The 17,720-nt window shown below is 39.0% G+C and overlaps 2 protein-coding genes across 9 annotated transcripts in view; both read right to left on the bottom strand.

Moving 5' to 3' along the window:
* LOC146521562 (butyrophilin subfamily 2 member A1-like) overlaps positions 1-11,643 on the bottom strand; it is a 29,780-nt gene extending 18,137 nt beyond the window's left edge. Inside the window, exons 1-3 of one of the 5 annotated variants that reach the window (XM_085155263.1) lie at positions 8,522-9,609; positions 6,515-6,871; positions 2,977-6,276 (exon numbers count right to left, since the gene is read on the bottom strand). In XM_085155263.1, the coding sequence (XP_085011389.1) occupies positions 6,173-6,276; positions 6,515-6,871; positions 8,522-8,591 (531 nt within the window). In that variant the 5' untranslated portion in view covers positions 8,592-9,609 and the 3' untranslated portion in view covers positions 2,977-6,172. The other 4 variants (XM_085155262.1, XM_085155259.1, XR_014873351.1 and 1 more) reach the window with 4 other exon arrangements.
* The window catches only part of LOC146521561 (Fc receptor-like protein 5), an 84,547-nt gene that overhangs the window by 56,482 nt on the left and 10,345 nt on the right, over positions 1-17,720 (bottom strand). For 3 of the 4 annotated variants that reach the window (XM_085155092.1, XM_085155090.1, XM_085155091.1), the window contains one exon: positions 13,761-16,147. The exons of the other annotated variant lie outside the window; for it this stretch is intronic. In XM_085155092.1, coding sequence (XP_085011218.1) covers positions 16,104-16,147 — 44 coding nt within the window. In that variant the 3' untranslated portion in view covers positions 13,761-16,103. Of the gene's footprint in view, positions 1-13,760; positions 16,148-17,720 lie in introns of those variants that run through there. 4 annotated transcript variants of the gene reach the window in all.

The raw sequence follows: 17,720 nt of genomic DNA, 5'->3' as shown, positions 1-17,720 counted from the left end.
GTTGATGTTCATTCACTGCCAGTTTGTCATCAACTCATGTTGGTAACAGGCCTTATGCTTCAAGTAGTGATGGTGAGATGAAGCTTTCCACCCAATTGGTCGACTCATGGGTCGAAGCATTGTGATGATTCATTTGCTCTACTGCGCCATCAAGTGGACAATTCAAGTGAAGCGGGCTCTGTGATTATAATGATGTGTAAACCTCTAAACTGAATAAATAAATTGTTTTTGTGGTTATTTATCCCGAATATTGTCTCAGTATGTGTGATACAAAAGAGAAAGTGGAAACTATCAGGACAGAGTTTTGGTATGATTGTGTAACTGTTAGCCTCAGACAGTCAGTCAATAGTATAATTCAGATCATAGATCAGTACATTTGCATATTTTTATAACTATAAAAAGAAAGCTGACACTTTCGAGACTTTATCTAGGGTGTAAGCATCACAGCAGATGCCTTTGTGTCAACATAGCTGAGGCTAAAACAGAAAAACGATTTTATAAAAATATTCAGCAGTAGATCAAAACCGAAAGAAAACCATTAATCAACATATGAACATTACCTGATGCTGCTGAATTGAAGCAGAGCAAATTACAGAGGTTTTATTAGAGACACACCTTAGCGTTTTGCAATTTTGCATAATGTTAAAAAGTTTACATTATTTTAGTAGCCTATTGAACGGCAGAAATTAGGTTTTCTTTTCGGAAGTATTTAAAAGGGAAAAAATAGCGTCTGACAGCGCTGTAAACAACGGAGGTCTTATGCCTAACAAACAAGCGAATAATGCAGAAAACTGATTTTTAGACGGGAAACTGTTCTTGAAGTATACTGTGTGTGTGTGTGTGTGTTTGTGAGAGAGAAAGCTGTGCATGAAGTGTGATTTTATCCTGGTGAAAGCAAAACAGCAAAAGTAAGAGGAAATTCATGACGATGCTTATGTGAAGCATAGTTTGGATCTCCTTTTGCTGCTGGTTCAGTCAATATTGTTTGAAGAGAAATAAAACCTGCAGCTTCAGAATCAGCGCAAAAAAGGCGTAAACACGAAGCACGGACCCGCCGATGGATCAGAATCAGTGAGCTGTCGGCTTTCAGCCCCGACCGTGTCCGTGCCGTCGGTGAGAAAGGCGACATCTCACTGATTCTGATGCGTCAGCGGGTCCGTGCTTTGTGCTTATGTCTTTGTGCAGAATCGGTGTACCTGCTCTCATTTACTGTTTTAGCTGTTTGGTGGTGGTTGAAATGTAGTAATATTTATATTAAAAATCGATTCAGGATTTTAATGAATCGATATCGCGTTATCCAAGCTAGAATCGATTTTAATCAATAATCAAAACCTGCTCCCAGTAACTATGTAATCATGCTTATTTACATCTGGATAATGACACAAACTAGTGTTTGGTGCTTCACTTTTTAATAAACTAAAAGACAGAAATCAGATTATAGGATCTGTAGTGTTGTTTATTTATATTATGGTGCTTATCATTTGTGATATTTATTACTGTGTGCATACTTTATTAGGAGAGATAAAATAAAATAAAAAATCTCTTCCTTGCTGGTTCCATCGAAGAAGAAATGCTCAAGTAACTATGTAACATGTACGTAATCCACAGTGTGATGTGTTTTTCTGCCCATTTTATTTCAAATCAGGCGCGAACTGGCGAGCCAGTTCCTGAATCAGTCACGTGGTACGGACTGCCCGCGAGGCCTCGAACGTCACTGCATACGTAATTGTTAAGGTGAATTGTTAAATGTTTGTCATTTTTATGTTTACCATTTGTACATTGTTTTAACTCTGATGAAAGAAATTCCACTGTCCTTCCCCCCAGATTCTTGAGGTTCTAGGTGGGGGGCTGTAGTCTTTTATTACAGACACATCCTTGTGCTTTTGATGTAAGCTTCCTGCGTTTACGACCCTTTGGTCAGCAGGAGGTAACACACACACACACACACACACACATTCTCACATAACACACACACAGTGCCTTGTCTTTGTAACCAAGAGGGTTACGTGGAGAAGGTACCATTGTTTATTGTGTTTACGTTGTCAATAAAAGGGAGCGAGAGGGGGCCGTCGGAGAAGTCATTTGTGATGAGCTGAGATACCGACAAGGCCTCCCTTGCAAGTGAAAAGATCGATCGCTGTTGCCTTGTTTTTCTTTCACGGGAATAAGTTCTGGGATCAGCGAGGTCTGACTTTAGATCCAACAGTAATCAAAGCAAGCCTCGATACGCGCTCCACAAAAACGCCCCCGAGATTACCCGACACACGATTCGACGCTTCGACACACAGGACACATCACTAGCTTCAAGTTCTTGCTGTGATTTCTCTTACTAACAAGACTTTCTTGTGCTGCAGTTGCTGGATTCACTTTGGCTCACTCTCTACCTCCAGACTCAGGATACCAAGCAACTATTTTGAAAATCTCTCTGTGCCTCACCTGCCTGCCCTCCTGCCATCACACTCCATCTGAAGAACCCGGATCTCAGGTCAGCCTTGTCACGCCACTCAGCTCCCCTGGATTCTCATCACCCCCCTCTCAACACTCTATGCTCCCAACTGCAAGTAAGATTTGCTACTCTTACAACTTACCACTTCAGAGCTGCCTCCACTGCCTCCCTAACTCCACAGTCTTCTCTCTTCAGTGTGACTGTTCCCTGCTCAGCTCCACTCTGCATCTCAGGCCCCGTTCCCTCGCCCTAGCCACGTTTCCCAGGCCACGCCTCGTCAAACTCCATGTCTTATTGTTTTGTTTTGTTTTGTCTTTGCTACGTTTCTTGCACTTAAGCCTAATAAATTATTGTTACATCATCTGCTGTCTCTGCTCTGGGTTTCTGAATCTGAGTCCTGTTCAGTACAGGCCACTCGGCCCTGTGACAGTAGCATTAAAGTATCTTCAATAAAACCAGTGAAGTCTCAGAAACAATAAAGACTAAATTAATAAAAATATTATGCAAAACAGACTCACATAATGGAGAACTTTTGATGATGAAGCATTTTATTATATTAAAGGAAATGAATCAACAATATGTGAAAAGCTCTTGAAAGTTAAATTAAAATGATATGAGCTCCCTCTGGAGTTAAGTCGAACATACTTCTCTCATTGGGTTCATAATACAGAACACTCCATCTACACTGATGTCATCACATACAGTGTTTTTGTCTTCACTTGTTTCAGTACGTGTGTGCAATTATACTGTAACAGCTGATCTCTACACGAGGATCAGTTTGTGCTGTTCGAACGCCACAGAACAAGTTTGATTTTACAAATAGCTGAGCCTGACTTGCTCATACAGTAACATACAGGACATTAAATACATACATGTAGTGGACTTCCCAACTTACCAGCAAATCCCATGAAATCACTGATGATGACTGAACAGAGTAGTTCATAGAGTCACTGTCAAACCTCGCAAAGGGACACAATAATGAATAAAATAAATAAAACAGGTTGACATCAGTTTGTTCTTATTACACTGCTGCTACTTTTGAAATGTTTAAAAATACGCTGTCCTGGTAAACCTTTATATATGAAAGAGAACTACTGCATTATTGTGAAATTTGATTCTCAAATTGGTCATTTTAATTTGAAATGTAGCAGACACAAACTGCACCTTTTGCATTCTGAAAAGGAGGTAAATCAATTTGGATGTTTGCTTTTCAGCAGCTTATTAAGTTTGATCATGAAATATTTACAGTGATACAAAACTTCTCTCAGCGTGTAACACGTTAACAATAATGCAAACATTTCTTTGCACTCTCAGGAATTTGTTTTTTTTTTCTTCACTTTCACTTTTCCCTCAAGTACAGTGTTTATGAAATTTGTTTGACCGCCTTTCAGAAAAATTAGAAAACACAAGTGCATTAGAAGTATTACAACAAGTTTTTTAAAAGTCAAAATTATATTTTTACTTTTTAGGCAAATATCAAACTGAAGTTACATTTGCTACCCAAATTTGAGCCGGCACACTGGACTTCTCTGAAAAGTCGGAGATTAATCAAGTTTATCATTATCTTAGTTTGAAAAGAGACCTTTATACGCATTGTAGTGTAGTTAGCTTAAAGCTGATTTGCATTTTCAGTCACTTGGCAGGTTACATGCAAAAGATCAAAAAAATGTCACATAAATAGTCATGTTCATTAAAGAGCTTGGACTTAGTGGTGGATTAAGCTTATGCTTCTTCCTGCTCCTTTTTGAACATGAAAATTATTTGTAGTTGTGGTTGCTCGTTTTCCTTTTGTTTTGCTTTGTTCATTTGTCTCTGTTAATTCTATGTTGTTGTACTTTTTCAACATGTTCAAAATAAAGATTCAATCAATCAATCAATTAACCATCACAGAACCATAAAACTGTATTTCAGTAATTACCAACACTTAATTTAGGGCAGCTGTGCCTTAAAGCGTACATTAGATAAGTGATCAGTGGTGTCGTGAATTTGTTAAGCGCTGTAAATAAACAGGTAATTTTATTAGCATTTCCCTCTTTCACTTTAACAGGTCAAATTAAATGTGAATCAGTCTATGAAGCAGTAAATCTTAACGCCCACCATCAAGCTTAAAGATAATGGAAATAAACAAAATACACACCTACATAAAACTTCAATATCCATTTGTTCCTTCTGTTTGTCGTTTTTTCTTCTTGTTTAACGTAGCTCGCTATTTACAAAACAAAAAAATCCTATAAAATATAGTAAATGTTGACCAACATCCTTTGAGCCTCATGCTCTCGTTGGTTGGTACCAAATATACCCTCACACTAGTCTTAAGCTACGTCCTCAAGTACACAGGTATTTTTTAAAATGGAGATTTTCCATTTTCGTCTTTAAAAACAAAACCTGTCCACACATTAACGCCAAAAACAAAGGAAAACGCTGCTAAGAACATGCCGAAGCTACAGGTGGCAATATATTCCTAACCGTGTAGAAATGTTGGCCAATCAGAAGTGTAGAAACCTGGGTGGGAAAGCATAAACAAAGATGGCACATAGAAGCAGAACTGAGTCCTATGTGTGGAGGGACAGTAACTGTGTGTGTATATGTAAGCATTTAAACACTGCAGAGAGTACAATTAACAGTAACAGTATTTTGTCCAAGTCAACCATTGTAGAAATTCATTTCACCGAAACAATAACATGACGCACAGTGTGATGCCAAAAAAGGCGCACACCTTTGACGCTGCATTTTCTCAGTTTTTCTCGTCCACATGTAAATGCAAAACTGGAGTTTTCGAAAATCTCCACCCTGGTAGGAGTTTTTAAAAATCTCCGTTCTCAGTGACCGAAAACGCAGTTTACGTGTGGACGAAAGGTGCAAACGCATAGAAAAATCTGCGTTTTCAAAAATACCTGTGTACGTGTGGACGTAGCCTTAGTTAGCGGGTTATGGAATCCCAGTTTGCACTAAAAAAACTGAAATAAAGCTTACGAAGCATTCCCAAAATGAAACGTTTACAAAACAGAAGCAGAGCAGCTCATTCCACACACTCCAAAGTTCACAAGCCATAATACTCATTTCATAAGTGAAAAGGGGGTAAAGATGCTCAGTGACTTTGCTGAGTGCAGGGCCCAGAAGTTGAGGTTTTGACTTGTTAGCATCTTGTTAGCATGGTTGATGAGGTTTTCTCTTCTGTCCCATGCTTACAAATATTATGGTTGTTGTCATGTAACTGTACTAATGCTGAATCTGTTTTAGGCGTGTCGTAGCTTGATGAAAAAACATGGTGTGAATTAATAAAGTGTCAGTTTCTCAGCTCTCTGACTGCAGTTATTTTATGTTGCTGATAAAAAGATGAAATGATCTCCGAGTGATGATCTGAGATGCTGTGTTAACTAATGACTGAAATCCATCTGTCACAAATTGAGTGACCAGACTGTTTAAACAAGCTGGTTTAGTCCAATGTATTGATCTTTGAACAACACATCGTTAATCTCTCTTTTCTTTTTTGTAGTTTTTGTAGATTAGATCATTTTAAACATATTTTCCATCACTAATGTTTCCAGTTATTTTTAATGGATGACATTTTTCCTTGAAATCACCAAACATTTCTACTGAACTGAATATTTAGTGTAATTTCTTGTGATTATGTATACTGCTATGAATTTTGACCTGATTTTTCACAAGTTTCGTTGTTCATGTTCTCTTAGAACATGAACTACTGGTTTTATGTTTTTCTATTGATCATAAAACCAGTAACACTCCCAACAACAACAAACCCAGCACCAAAAAGGACCGACTTGCTACCAGACCACTGACTCCATCCTTCTCTTGTCCTCCTGTGTGACCTGCAGGTGAGAAACAGGTGTGAGGTGTCAGCTGTCAGGTTGGTGATGAGTGAAGAACAGAACAGAATCCATTTCCTCTTCAAACTGCTGTCAGACATTATCTACTGCACTCTGATCACATCACTCAGACCAGCTGCTTTCTACAAAGTCTCATCAACAACATCTTTAGAAACAAACATCAACAACCAGGAAGCAGCTTCACCTCTGATCACACACACACTCAACTCTACTCACTCACCTGGAGGATCAACAATCAGGGTGATGATGCTGATGGGCTCGACACTGCGATTTGCTTTCTTCCTGCGGTTTGTTCCACTTGTGAAAGCACGACACTCGTATGTTCCAGTGTCATTTATTGTCAGATTCATCACAATCAGAGACATGTCTCCATCCTTCATCTGTCTGTCCTGCAGATCCACCCGGTCCTTAAAAGATGGATGCTGCTCATCTGAAACCAAGTTCCCACCCCGGTACACAAGGACATGTTTTGGCTCCAGGTCAGCTCTGCTCCACTCTACAATGTCATTGTTATTGTTTGGAGCTCGACATGTCAGAGTGACGTTCTGTCCTGACTCAGCTGTGATGTTTTTCTTGTCTAAAAGAGAGAACAACACAGAGTAGAGAGGTTGAAGGTTAAAGTACAGCTGTTCACTTCTACAGCAGCCAGACAAAGATCTGTTTTTAGATGATAGCCTTTTATTCTGTATGTGTTCTTTAAGCTGCTCCCTTCAGAGGTCACCAAAGCAAATCTTCTGCCTCTTTATCTCTATCTTGTTCTTCATCTTGTGACAAAAGGACAGCAACTCAAATCAAAATATATCCTAAAGCTGGGCATACAGTGTGTGATTTTTCAGTCCCATTATTCAGCTCCTACTAAAAACTGTACGACTGAATCGCAGGGTTAGAAGTTCATAGGTCAAAATGCAGGGTCTCACACTATCCGGCCCGATGCGACCTGAGTGCTCACACTGTGAGCACGTTAAATTTGATGTGAGCACTCATCACACACACATAATTTTGTGAGGCCCCATTGAAAAGGCTGGGGTCCAAGACGTTGCTGGTGACCAACACTATTACCAGCAAAATACAGATCTTCATCAACAAGTGCTTGCGACACATCCTCAACATCAGATGTCCTGAGAAGGTCTTGAACACAGACCTGTTTTAGAGAACCAGACAGAACCCGGGTGGTCAAGACATCAAGAATAGAAAATGGGGCTGGATAGGCCACACATTTCGAAAACCATTCGACAACGACACAAGGCAAGCACTGGACTGGAACCCACAAGGAAAAAGGAAAGTGGGGAGACCCAAACAGATATGGAGAAGAGCAAACTATTCCCTATGCTCCACCAGGAGTCTACAGGCTTGATGATGACATTGAAAAGGCTCGGATGAACTTGCCAAAGTTCTACAAATTGGGCCTCCATCGCTTGTTTCCAGATCACATGCTGCTCCGTCTTTTTCACTTCCATTTCTGTGTTTGCGCATGTGCAGTGTGAGAGGTTGTGTTAAATCGGCTCATGGCACTGCTTCAAAAGTGCGATATCTCCACGAGGGGTGACCAGGATTTCAAACAGGTTTGATTTTCTTGCAATCATACCATTGATGATCGGGAACCGGTCGTGAGGTGTTAATCGCTTCTCATTACCCCATCTATACTACACGATGCATGACACACGATTAAGTGGAAACTCAGGTGGATCCCCAAAATGGTTACACGGGTGAAAAGCCATCTCAAAATGGGCCAAAAATCACACGGTGTATGCCCAGTTTTAGTTTTAGAATTGGTTTGTTTGTTTTATTGATGGTTGTTGTGCAAGTTTTCCGTTTAAATAAAGCCTGCAGACGAGCTGTAGCTAACATTCTTTAATCAAAACACACAAAGAACAGACAGACAGAACTGAAAGAAGAAAATCATCTGAAAACTAAATTAAACTAAACACAAAAAGTCAAAACAGAATAAAAACTAAGTAGGAAAAAAAACACAATAACTCTGTTCCAAAAACAAAAACACGTCCTGATAATATGAACATAATGTGTGAGATCTCACAGAGACACTTCTTTGTCTCTGGGAGATCTGATCACACCGACATGTTAGGTCCACACAGACTCCACCCAGCCTCGTGTCTCCTTCACAAAAACGGAAAAACTGAATTAATATGAAAATAAATCTTCAGGAAATGTTGTTAACATGTAAAGCAGACTGATGCTTTTCCTCTCTGTCCCACAGAGTGAATCTCACCTGCAGAGACAAACACGAAGAGGCCGACAAACAGCAAAGTCGAGCAGAGCGACGCAGTCTCAGCAGACATTTCCGTGTTCTTGAACTCCGACGCTTCGATCCTTCTAAATGTCTCAGGATGGTTTTATTGAAATAACTAAACCTGAGTTTAAATCCTGACTACATGAGATTAAATTTAAGGTTTAAATGATCCTGAAAGTCTCTGACTGAGAACAGATCTGACTTTTTAGACACTTGTTAAAATCCAAAAGTCAACGTGTCATATGTATGTCGCGTTTGAGTGACGTTCAGTAGGTTAGACTGGAGGACGATCTTAAATAAGTGCGTCATAACTAAAGCAGTGAAATCTGAAGCAAGTCTGACTGTTTAACAGGTTCAGTTCTTGAATGATCTCCACAGAACAACACAAACATCTCATCATCAACCATCAGCTACATACTAAAGACCATCATCAGCCAAAGGACTTCAAAATGACGTCATTGTATAAACATGTATATTGTACTATGGAGGAGGCAGCATTTAGCTGTAGCCTGTAGATTACATTAAATCATTAAAGCCAGTCGCTGGCTCTTTCCTATTTTGTGGCATTTACTTAAAAAAAAGAAGAAGAAGAGGATGACGTGAAATGATAAACCACATGATAATGAAAAAAAAAAAACAATGGGTGGTCCATGTTTCGTTAACATAAACACCCCAGTTATAGGGCTATCAAGCATAAAGCAAAAGAGGGTGGACTAAATTTTTCCTTTGTTTTATCTCCTCTAATCTTACCCAGCCAGCAGCTATCCTATCCTACCAGCCAACAGGCCAACAGCCAGCAAAACACCTGTTTGCCATTCATTATCCACCAGGTTATCCTCAAACCCTCAAAAACCCCCGATGGGTCAGGAGGTGGCTGTTCAGAGGTCAAATAAAAACAACGGGCAACAACACCACCCTTAAAGGACCAACAGCTGTTTACAGCAGGTTTGGCTTCTGTAAATGTGAATAATAATTTAATATTTACATAATAAATGTAAATAATTCAGCCAATAATAGCCAATAAAAAGATTAAACAGGACACAGCAAAATAAAAATAAATATTAATTCAATAAAATATCAGTTATTACTCACTCACACATCCAATCAGAAATATCCACCCGAAGATGAGAAAAGTTTGAATCTATTTCCGAAGCTGCTTCTCTGTTTCCCAATCAAAAGGAATGGCAGCCTTTATAAGAATGACCTTTCTAGGCGGTGTAGCCCTGTGATTGGTTACAGCAAATGTGATAACATCAGAATGCTACCATCTGTCTACCATCTGTTGCTGTTTATAAAAAAAAATGAATGGAAAATAGCTTGTTGACTTGTTCTCATGTTAACTCTTTAAGCTTTAACTGCTGTGGTACATTTATGATGCAATAATACACCCAACAATTATGTGTGTAAAGATTTTACCTTATTACCTTTATGTTTAGCTTATTTTAATTGCACAGAAATGCCTGTACATAGCGTGTCAGCAAATTCTTTAGCTGGAACAAAGTGATCACATGAGGAAGTTGCTCAAGTTTAGACAACACCCACATGTACTGTTTCAACCCATTACAAGATTGTTAATCAACTTGTCCATCTTTGTCTTGCAAGCTTGCATCCTGTGCAGCCTCGTATGCAAACACCAGATAAGAAGTTGTTTTTTCCTAACTTGTACTCCACCCATGAGTGTTACTTGAGTATATAATAAAGTCTGACCAGATGCCTGGGCGCTTTCCTGCACAGGATTGGCCCATGTACATGAATTAACTCTGGGCCCGTGATTCTTTGCTTTCCTGAGGTTTTTCTCCTTACATTATGAATGCATAAATCAATCTTTAGGTAAACAAAGATGTTGCAAGTGGTAAAATGTAGAGGAGCACAGACGTTTCACATGGCTGAGGAGTGTCTGGAGATAAACGAGTTTAAACTCTGACTCTTCCTCCGTCCTCCTGCCTGCGACGCAGAAATCTCCCTCAGTGTTCCACACCGAAGGATGTCTCGCTTCCCAAATAACGTGGGTAGGACAGAGGATGGAGGTGACTGTGGGAAGAGGACTATAATGAAGGATTCACTTGTGGATCTTGTAGAAACATTTTTACCTTTAACATATATAAGAGGCACAGCTGGAATATAAAAGACAATGCATACAGTCCTTTAAGATAATCAAATTTTCTGCGCTACACGTTTTCTACATGTCATGAAAAAAAATGGTCACATTACTTCATGTTGGTAATTTTTTTAGAAATAGCTAAATCTAAATATATACAATATCATAAATATGATCAAACATAGTTGTGTCCGTCACTTTAAAATGAGGCTCTAAAGTGAAGATTTCTCATTTCAGCCTTCATCTTTGCCTCTTCCTCACCTCCTCTGCTCTCTTCTCTGGGTGGATGTACAGGATGTACACGAGCTATGAAAAAAGAGGGAAAGATGTTAAAAAACATTTAAACTTTGACTCCCATTCTTAACTGAAAGTTGCTACTGTAGAAGCAACATCCCAAATTACCTTATATCACCTAACTGTTTTTTCCTGATCTTGATGGAAGGCCATGAGGTCAAATAATGATTATAATGTTTAAAGTGCTATGAGCAGAAGATGAACCTCAGCATCATACGTCACCATAGTGTTTTCTTACCCTGTGGTTTCTGTTTATGCAGGTCACGGTGACTTTTTTGTGCTGGATTTACTTAAGAGACACAGTATAAGTTTTATGACTCAACGTTGTAGACAGGGGTATTTTTGTGGCTGGCTATACAACATCTGTGTTTGTACAAGTTTATTTTTCAAAAGGCAGACATTTAAAATAAACATACAAATGGCATTTACAAAGGTTTGCTGCATGTGTTTTATTCCAAATTGCCAGAAAAGTCAAAGAGCGTGTGCTGTGCCTAATGTGAATATGATAATTGCTTCTAGGAGAGTTTATCCTTTCCCTCTCATTTATCGGTTAGATATTATCATAGTGAGTGCGTAACAGGACGTTTGGGTGGTTGTCTCAAACCTGAGACTCATAAACAAACTGAGACGGGTCCGGAGCCAGGAAGAACCAATCTCTCCATCACCTTCATCACGTCAAACAATGTTAGTGTGCTGAATTCATGTCTGAATATTTTTTAAACCTGCGCATGTGGCACAGTAACAGTACTAATTAACACACATGTATTTGCAAATAATATTTGCAGAGATTTCAGGTTCCTACAGTAGAACAGTTTGCAATATTTCAGCTCTCCTCTGGGTAAATCCTGGGCTCCACCTGAAACTCAGTCACCAAGATCACAGGCACAGACTCATCAGTTTCTATATGAAAAGTTGTCTGTTAACATATCGATTCTTCTTCAGCCTCCTCTCACTGATCTGAATTGCTTCACAGGGAGAACTACATGCACATAATCTATGGTTGCCCTGCTTAGCAAATGTGCTCTGCAGCCTGTAATATTTAATATATTTTATTTTATGCTATATTCCTTATATCATGTTGGATACTAAGAAATCCTTTCCTCCTATAATATATGAATCTGTTTATCATGCAAAAGAACAACTGGACAAGAATTCATGATGAGAATTAAGTGGACAGAATATGTCTGGAAAATGTGGTTAGCTGTCCATTTGAAGAGATTTTCCCTTACACAAGTTGCGCAAAGTCATCATCTCTCAACTTGTGCACATAGTCACTTAATTTTGCCACTTAGATTGATGTAATAGCAGAGGGTTGATTCATATGTTGTCATATGTTCTTTTACAAACTCTAAGTCCTTACACCAAGGTTATTATCGTTAACAAACACTAACGAAATAACGAAAACTAGAAGTGAAAAAACATTTTCGTTAACAGAAATAAAAATAAAAACAAAAAAAGGAAAACTAACTAAAACTGTAATGAGTGTTCACAAAACTAACTAAAATTAACTGAATTTATAGCAAAAATGTGTTTAGTTTTCATTGATGTGTGCGTGTCATACAATAGTCAAGGGTGAAAATGAAGTTTAGTTTACAGATTTTTTTCTTGCTGTGTCTCATTATGCCAGCAGGTGGCAGTACGTTAGTCGAGTCGTCTGTGTTGCTGCTCCGTCCACGCGCAGAATCATGTCAGGAAAAGTCGGGAGAAAGCGCCAGAGTCCAATTTGGGATTACTTTGAATATGACTGTGTTTTGGATAAAGCAAGTGTCTTGTAGTGGAAAGAGACAAATTATGAGGGACATTTCTAAAGGGAAAAAAATCCCACAAACCTTAAAGTGCACTTGAAAAGCTCACACAAGAAGGCTAACCTAGCTTACCTTGAGAAGGTAAGGGAGCACACTCAACCCTCATCCCCAGAAAACAGAAGCTAACCCCAGGCAAGGCAGCGTGATGCATCCCGAGACAACAGGACGGGGATATCTACACAACTGTGTGAGTCAATTACCTTCAAAAAGTTTATCAATTCACTTGAACCAAAATTATGAACACCCGGTGCTGCGAGAGTTAATAGTCTCATTGGGGCCAAGATATACATTTTATAGTTGCCTGGTATCAATGGTTGTTCATCTGCCTGCCTTTATTTATTTATTTAAAGAACCCATAGGTGGGAATGTGAGTTGTCTGTCTCTGCGTGTTAGCCCTGCGACAGACAGGCGACCTGTCCAGGGTGCAGTATGGTAGCTGGAATAGCAACATACCCAAGGATGAGCAGAATGACTGATATGATGAAACTGGGATTTTGTTACACTTAATTATTGCAAACACAACTAAAACTATAACTGAAACTAATCAAAACTAAACTGAAACTAAGGATTTTCAAAAAATTAAAACTAAACTAAACTAGCAAACAATTGGTAAAAACTAATTAAAACTGATATAAAATTGAAAATTTGAAATCAAAACTAAATAAAAATAAAAACGAATGAAAATTGCAAAACTATTAAAACCCTGCCTTACACGCTCCCCTTAAATACACATTAAGGGTTTTTGAATTAGTACCAGTGAATATAGAGATCCTCCAGTATCCACTAGGGTGTGCTCCAGCATGTACAACACAACTGCTATCCCTGACTTTGTGACATTTTAGTGTAAACATGTAAAAATTCACTTTTGGATGGGGCTTGTGGCAGACATCATTTATTTTTAATAACAGCTAATTTCAATGAACTACTGTATTTTAGAGCACAATGAGTTCAGTGGGTTTAGACAGAAAAAAAACACAATTTTGACCTTTATATTTAAATATTTTGTTATTTGAATCAATACTTTTTCTTTCTTTATACATGCTTCCTAGTCAATATTATAGTAAATGACTGCAAACAGTTTAACTTTTATGCTGATGATGCTCAGTTATATGTATCCATGAAGCCTTCTTAGTGTGAGTGCAAACCACCGGGCCACCATGCTGCTCTCTCCACTAGATGTCCCCATTTAAACTAAATTAATATTTTTACTTAACATAATATAATAGAAATTCTAAAAGAACAAATGTGAGGATATAGGATGAATGCAAGATCTTCTAGTGGTGTTGCTGGTGTTTTTAGTCTGTGGTTCAATGCTTACTGTGTGTTTTCTCCACCAAAATCAGGCATGTATCGGCTATAACCAGACAATTTCCCATCACACACAATCATTAAAACGGACACAACAACACGAAAAATACAAACGAGAGCAAAGTTTTATTTACCAGATAGCTGCTGTGGGAACAAGAACAGGATCCAATAGAAATAAATAACATATGAATAAAATATACAGTAAGTAACAGTAAATTTACTGAATACATATAAACAACAATAGAGGAGCTTGAATAAAAGGTTTGTGGACTTTAAGTTTAAGGTTTTTTTTAAGATGTTTCAGCTTTAAAAAAAATTGAGCATCCCAGGTTCTTATTACCCTATTGGAGTGGGAGGGTGGGGCTTTTCCCTTAGGAGGTGGTCATTGACCCACTATTAAACTTGTGTGTCATCACATGATTAATATAAATTTTAATTCTGGATGACTGCGGACCTACAGTGACAGATTGCCTTCCTGGGATTCCTGAAACTCTCAACCTTGTAGTTTTAGAACTGAAGAATCCTCGTGAATGAGAGGTGAAACATCATAAAAAACAAAACTAAAACATTAAAGCAGTTGTGGTCTGTTTTCAAGCTCCTTAGACTACCATGATGTGCATAACCAGAATCAGAATCAGAATACTTTATTAATCCCGAAGGAAATTAGGGTTACAGCAGGCAGCACGCTAATGGCGCATGCGCACTTACAAAGGAACCTTCTGACCAACTTTGCACAAACATCACATTGGGGAGACATGTCAGAAAGGTAGGCTGATAGGAAAAAAAACAACAAAAATACATAACATGAGGTAAGAGAAGGAGAAAAAAAACTCCACTCAGACTGAGCTCCTAGTGGGAGAACAGTTTGATAACAGAAAAAACACCTCAGCACAAAAAGCACATGACTATCAATACACCATAGAAACACAAGACAAGCAACAGGGGCGGGTAAAGGGTAAGAGAGAGCCGGTGTAGACAGCGCATCCGGTCCTGCAGCATGTCTGCGCTGGTCCAGTCGACTGCCATCTTCCCCGGTAGGGCACAAGCATCGAAGGTGTTTGGAAAGGGAGGGGGATCAGTGTGTGCATATCAGTGTATGTGTGTGTGTGTGTCCCGAGTTCAGCTGAGACAGTGTCCTTCGCCCTGCTAGGCTAAGTAAACAGTCTTCCAGCCAATCCAGGTGGCCTTGCATGGAATGGGGGAAACAGTCTAAACACAGTCGTTATCAGGGAGTTTTGTTCAGCTCCATCCTTGCGACCGCAGCTGGCGCCGAAGGGGTCTCCGCATGAAGTGATGGTGCTTTTTACTTTAGTGCGAACAGCTCATATGAATTTCAAAGCTGTTCTAACAGTCCAACACTGGTCTCTCAATGTCCCGTTGGAGAGCCGCGAGCTTTCTATGATGTTATCCAAACTTACATTCTGTGATGTTGTCATTCTTTTTGCTCAAAGAGCAGGTTCTGAGAACTCACGACCGCAGTGCACTTCCCCAAGATGTGATCGAATTTGCGCTCAAAGGTGTTATTCAAGCTAGCCCCTCCAGATGTAATCCAGTTTTTCACCCAGAGGTCTTGTTCTGAGTATTCACGGCAGCCGTGCGTTCTCCAAGATCTTCTCCGTGCTGCACTCAATGAGCCCATTTTGAGAAACTCACGCCTCGTCCCATCATTTCAATCCCAGCGGGCAGCCTTGTGAGGGTTTGAACAGCCAGTTCCGCTTTCTTAATTCTTCGATAAGTCAGGGCCAAGCCAGCTCCGATCAGCAAGAACCCTGTTATCATGGTTCCGAATAGGTAGATATCTTCAGCAGTCAGGCTCACCCGAGCCCAGACTTCTCGTTGAGAAAGGGGTGTCAATTGCATTTAGGGACCAGTTGATCCAATCCATAATTCCTCTTTTAGGTTTTAGAGAACAGACTGTGAGAGAGTGTTCCAAGGAAAAGTAAGTAAGTAACTTAACTGAGAATTTACAGATTTTTAAAAATTCCATTAAAAAAGAAGATTGTTTTTTGAGGTGATGGGGAGACCAGTAGGGAATGTCAGTGGTTGGACTGGTGGACTACTTCAGTGAAGCTTCGACAACGTCTGGCTCTGGTTTAAAGTCTGAACACAAACACGCACAGTTCAAACAACAGGAAACATGATTGCAAGCTTTGTAGTTCAATCCTCCAATCTCCATTGATATGTCTGTGATACACACAGTGCCAATTCACACTTTATGGGAACCAGCTCAGCTACAAATCGATGAAGCTATCATACTTTTCACTGTTTAACTATTTCTTGAGACATCCACTAAATTCACAAATTTTAAACCTGGAACTACATTAAATTACATCAAAACATTTGTTCCTTTCTGCTTTTCTTTCTCTCTCTTCTCTCCACCCTGACATACAGGCAGGCCAAGCAGCATCATTTGAGGTTTGAATGGAGCTTTGTTAACCTCTTAACATCTGTCTAGGGTTAAAACTCAGTTTTATTTCATGCACCTGCTTTCTTTCAAATAGTCCCTTATTTTATAAGGAGGGATTTGTCACTACACACAGTTCTCTGGACCAGCACTAGGGGTACACTAGCTAGCAGTAAGAGTGATTTTCCAATTCTAAATTTGTAGAGTCTTAGATTAAGACTACATTTGAAGATTATTATTTTAACTGTCATATATGCCAAAGACGATAGTTTGGAGTGAGGTGAATGTGGACCAAAATACAGACACACAGAGATGAGGTGGGTATTAACAAAAGGTGAAAATAAGGCAATAGGGCACTGAGATAAACAAAGAAAACCCTAATCTGGAAAAGCTAAACAAGAAACCTGAAACTACATCGGGAGTAATGGCTGGGGAAACACAGACAACCCAATAAGAAACACAAGGGAAACACACAATATATATACACACAGAGGGTAATGAGGAAAATGGAAACAGGAGGGGAACACAGGTGAGACAAATTGTACATAACGAGATGGAAAGGAGAGCAAAACTGAAGGCACGGGAATGTCAAAGTAAAACAGGAAATACATGAACATAGAAACCTGGAACGCTAGACGTAACATGGAATGCAAGGAAGGCACAGTGACAAAACCAAAGGACTAGAAAATAACTAAAGTACTAAGGAATAACTAAGGAAACTAGCAATACAAACACTAAATCACAGAACCTAAAATAATCAAAAGAGTCCAAGTAGTAGTAGTCTAACTTAATTTGTGCTGAACAAAAACATTTTGTCTTTAAATTCTGTCTAATAGTGACTTGGTTGCATTTTTAACAAAGATTAAATTTGTGTTTTTTGAGCTCTGAAATGTTAATCTGTTTATTTTCTGTATGTATCAATGTATTAGAAATTGGTACTGATTGGAAAATATTACATTTATAAATCACCGATGTACTTTAAGGGCGTCTAACTATTATGAAAGTAATAGTTTTTTGCTGAATGAGTAGTGGAGTATGGAGTATGAGTATCTCCATAACATCAGCAAGAATGAAATTAAAACGACTCCTAAAATTATATTATATACGACATAAACTACACAGTTTCTATGAAATAAGAAAAAATATCATACAGAGTTGTGCCCTTAAGTATCATCTCAAAACTGGGGCTTGTTGTCTGGTATCTATCGCTTTGAGTCAATCATTAACTACATTCTGCTGCCCATGTAGCTCTAGATAAACTGATGTCTT

Source organism: Neolamprologus multifasciatus, chromosome 3 (assembly GCF_963576455.1).
Source record: "Neolamprologus multifasciatus chromosome 3, fNeoMul1.2, whole genome shotgun sequence".
Lineage (NCBI taxonomy): Eukaryota > Metazoa > Chordata > Actinopteri > Cichliformes > Cichlidae > Neolamprologus > Neolamprologus multifasciatus.
The sequence above is the reverse complement of the archived record's forward strand: the minus strand, read 5'-3'. Positions and strand labels throughout refer to the sequence as shown.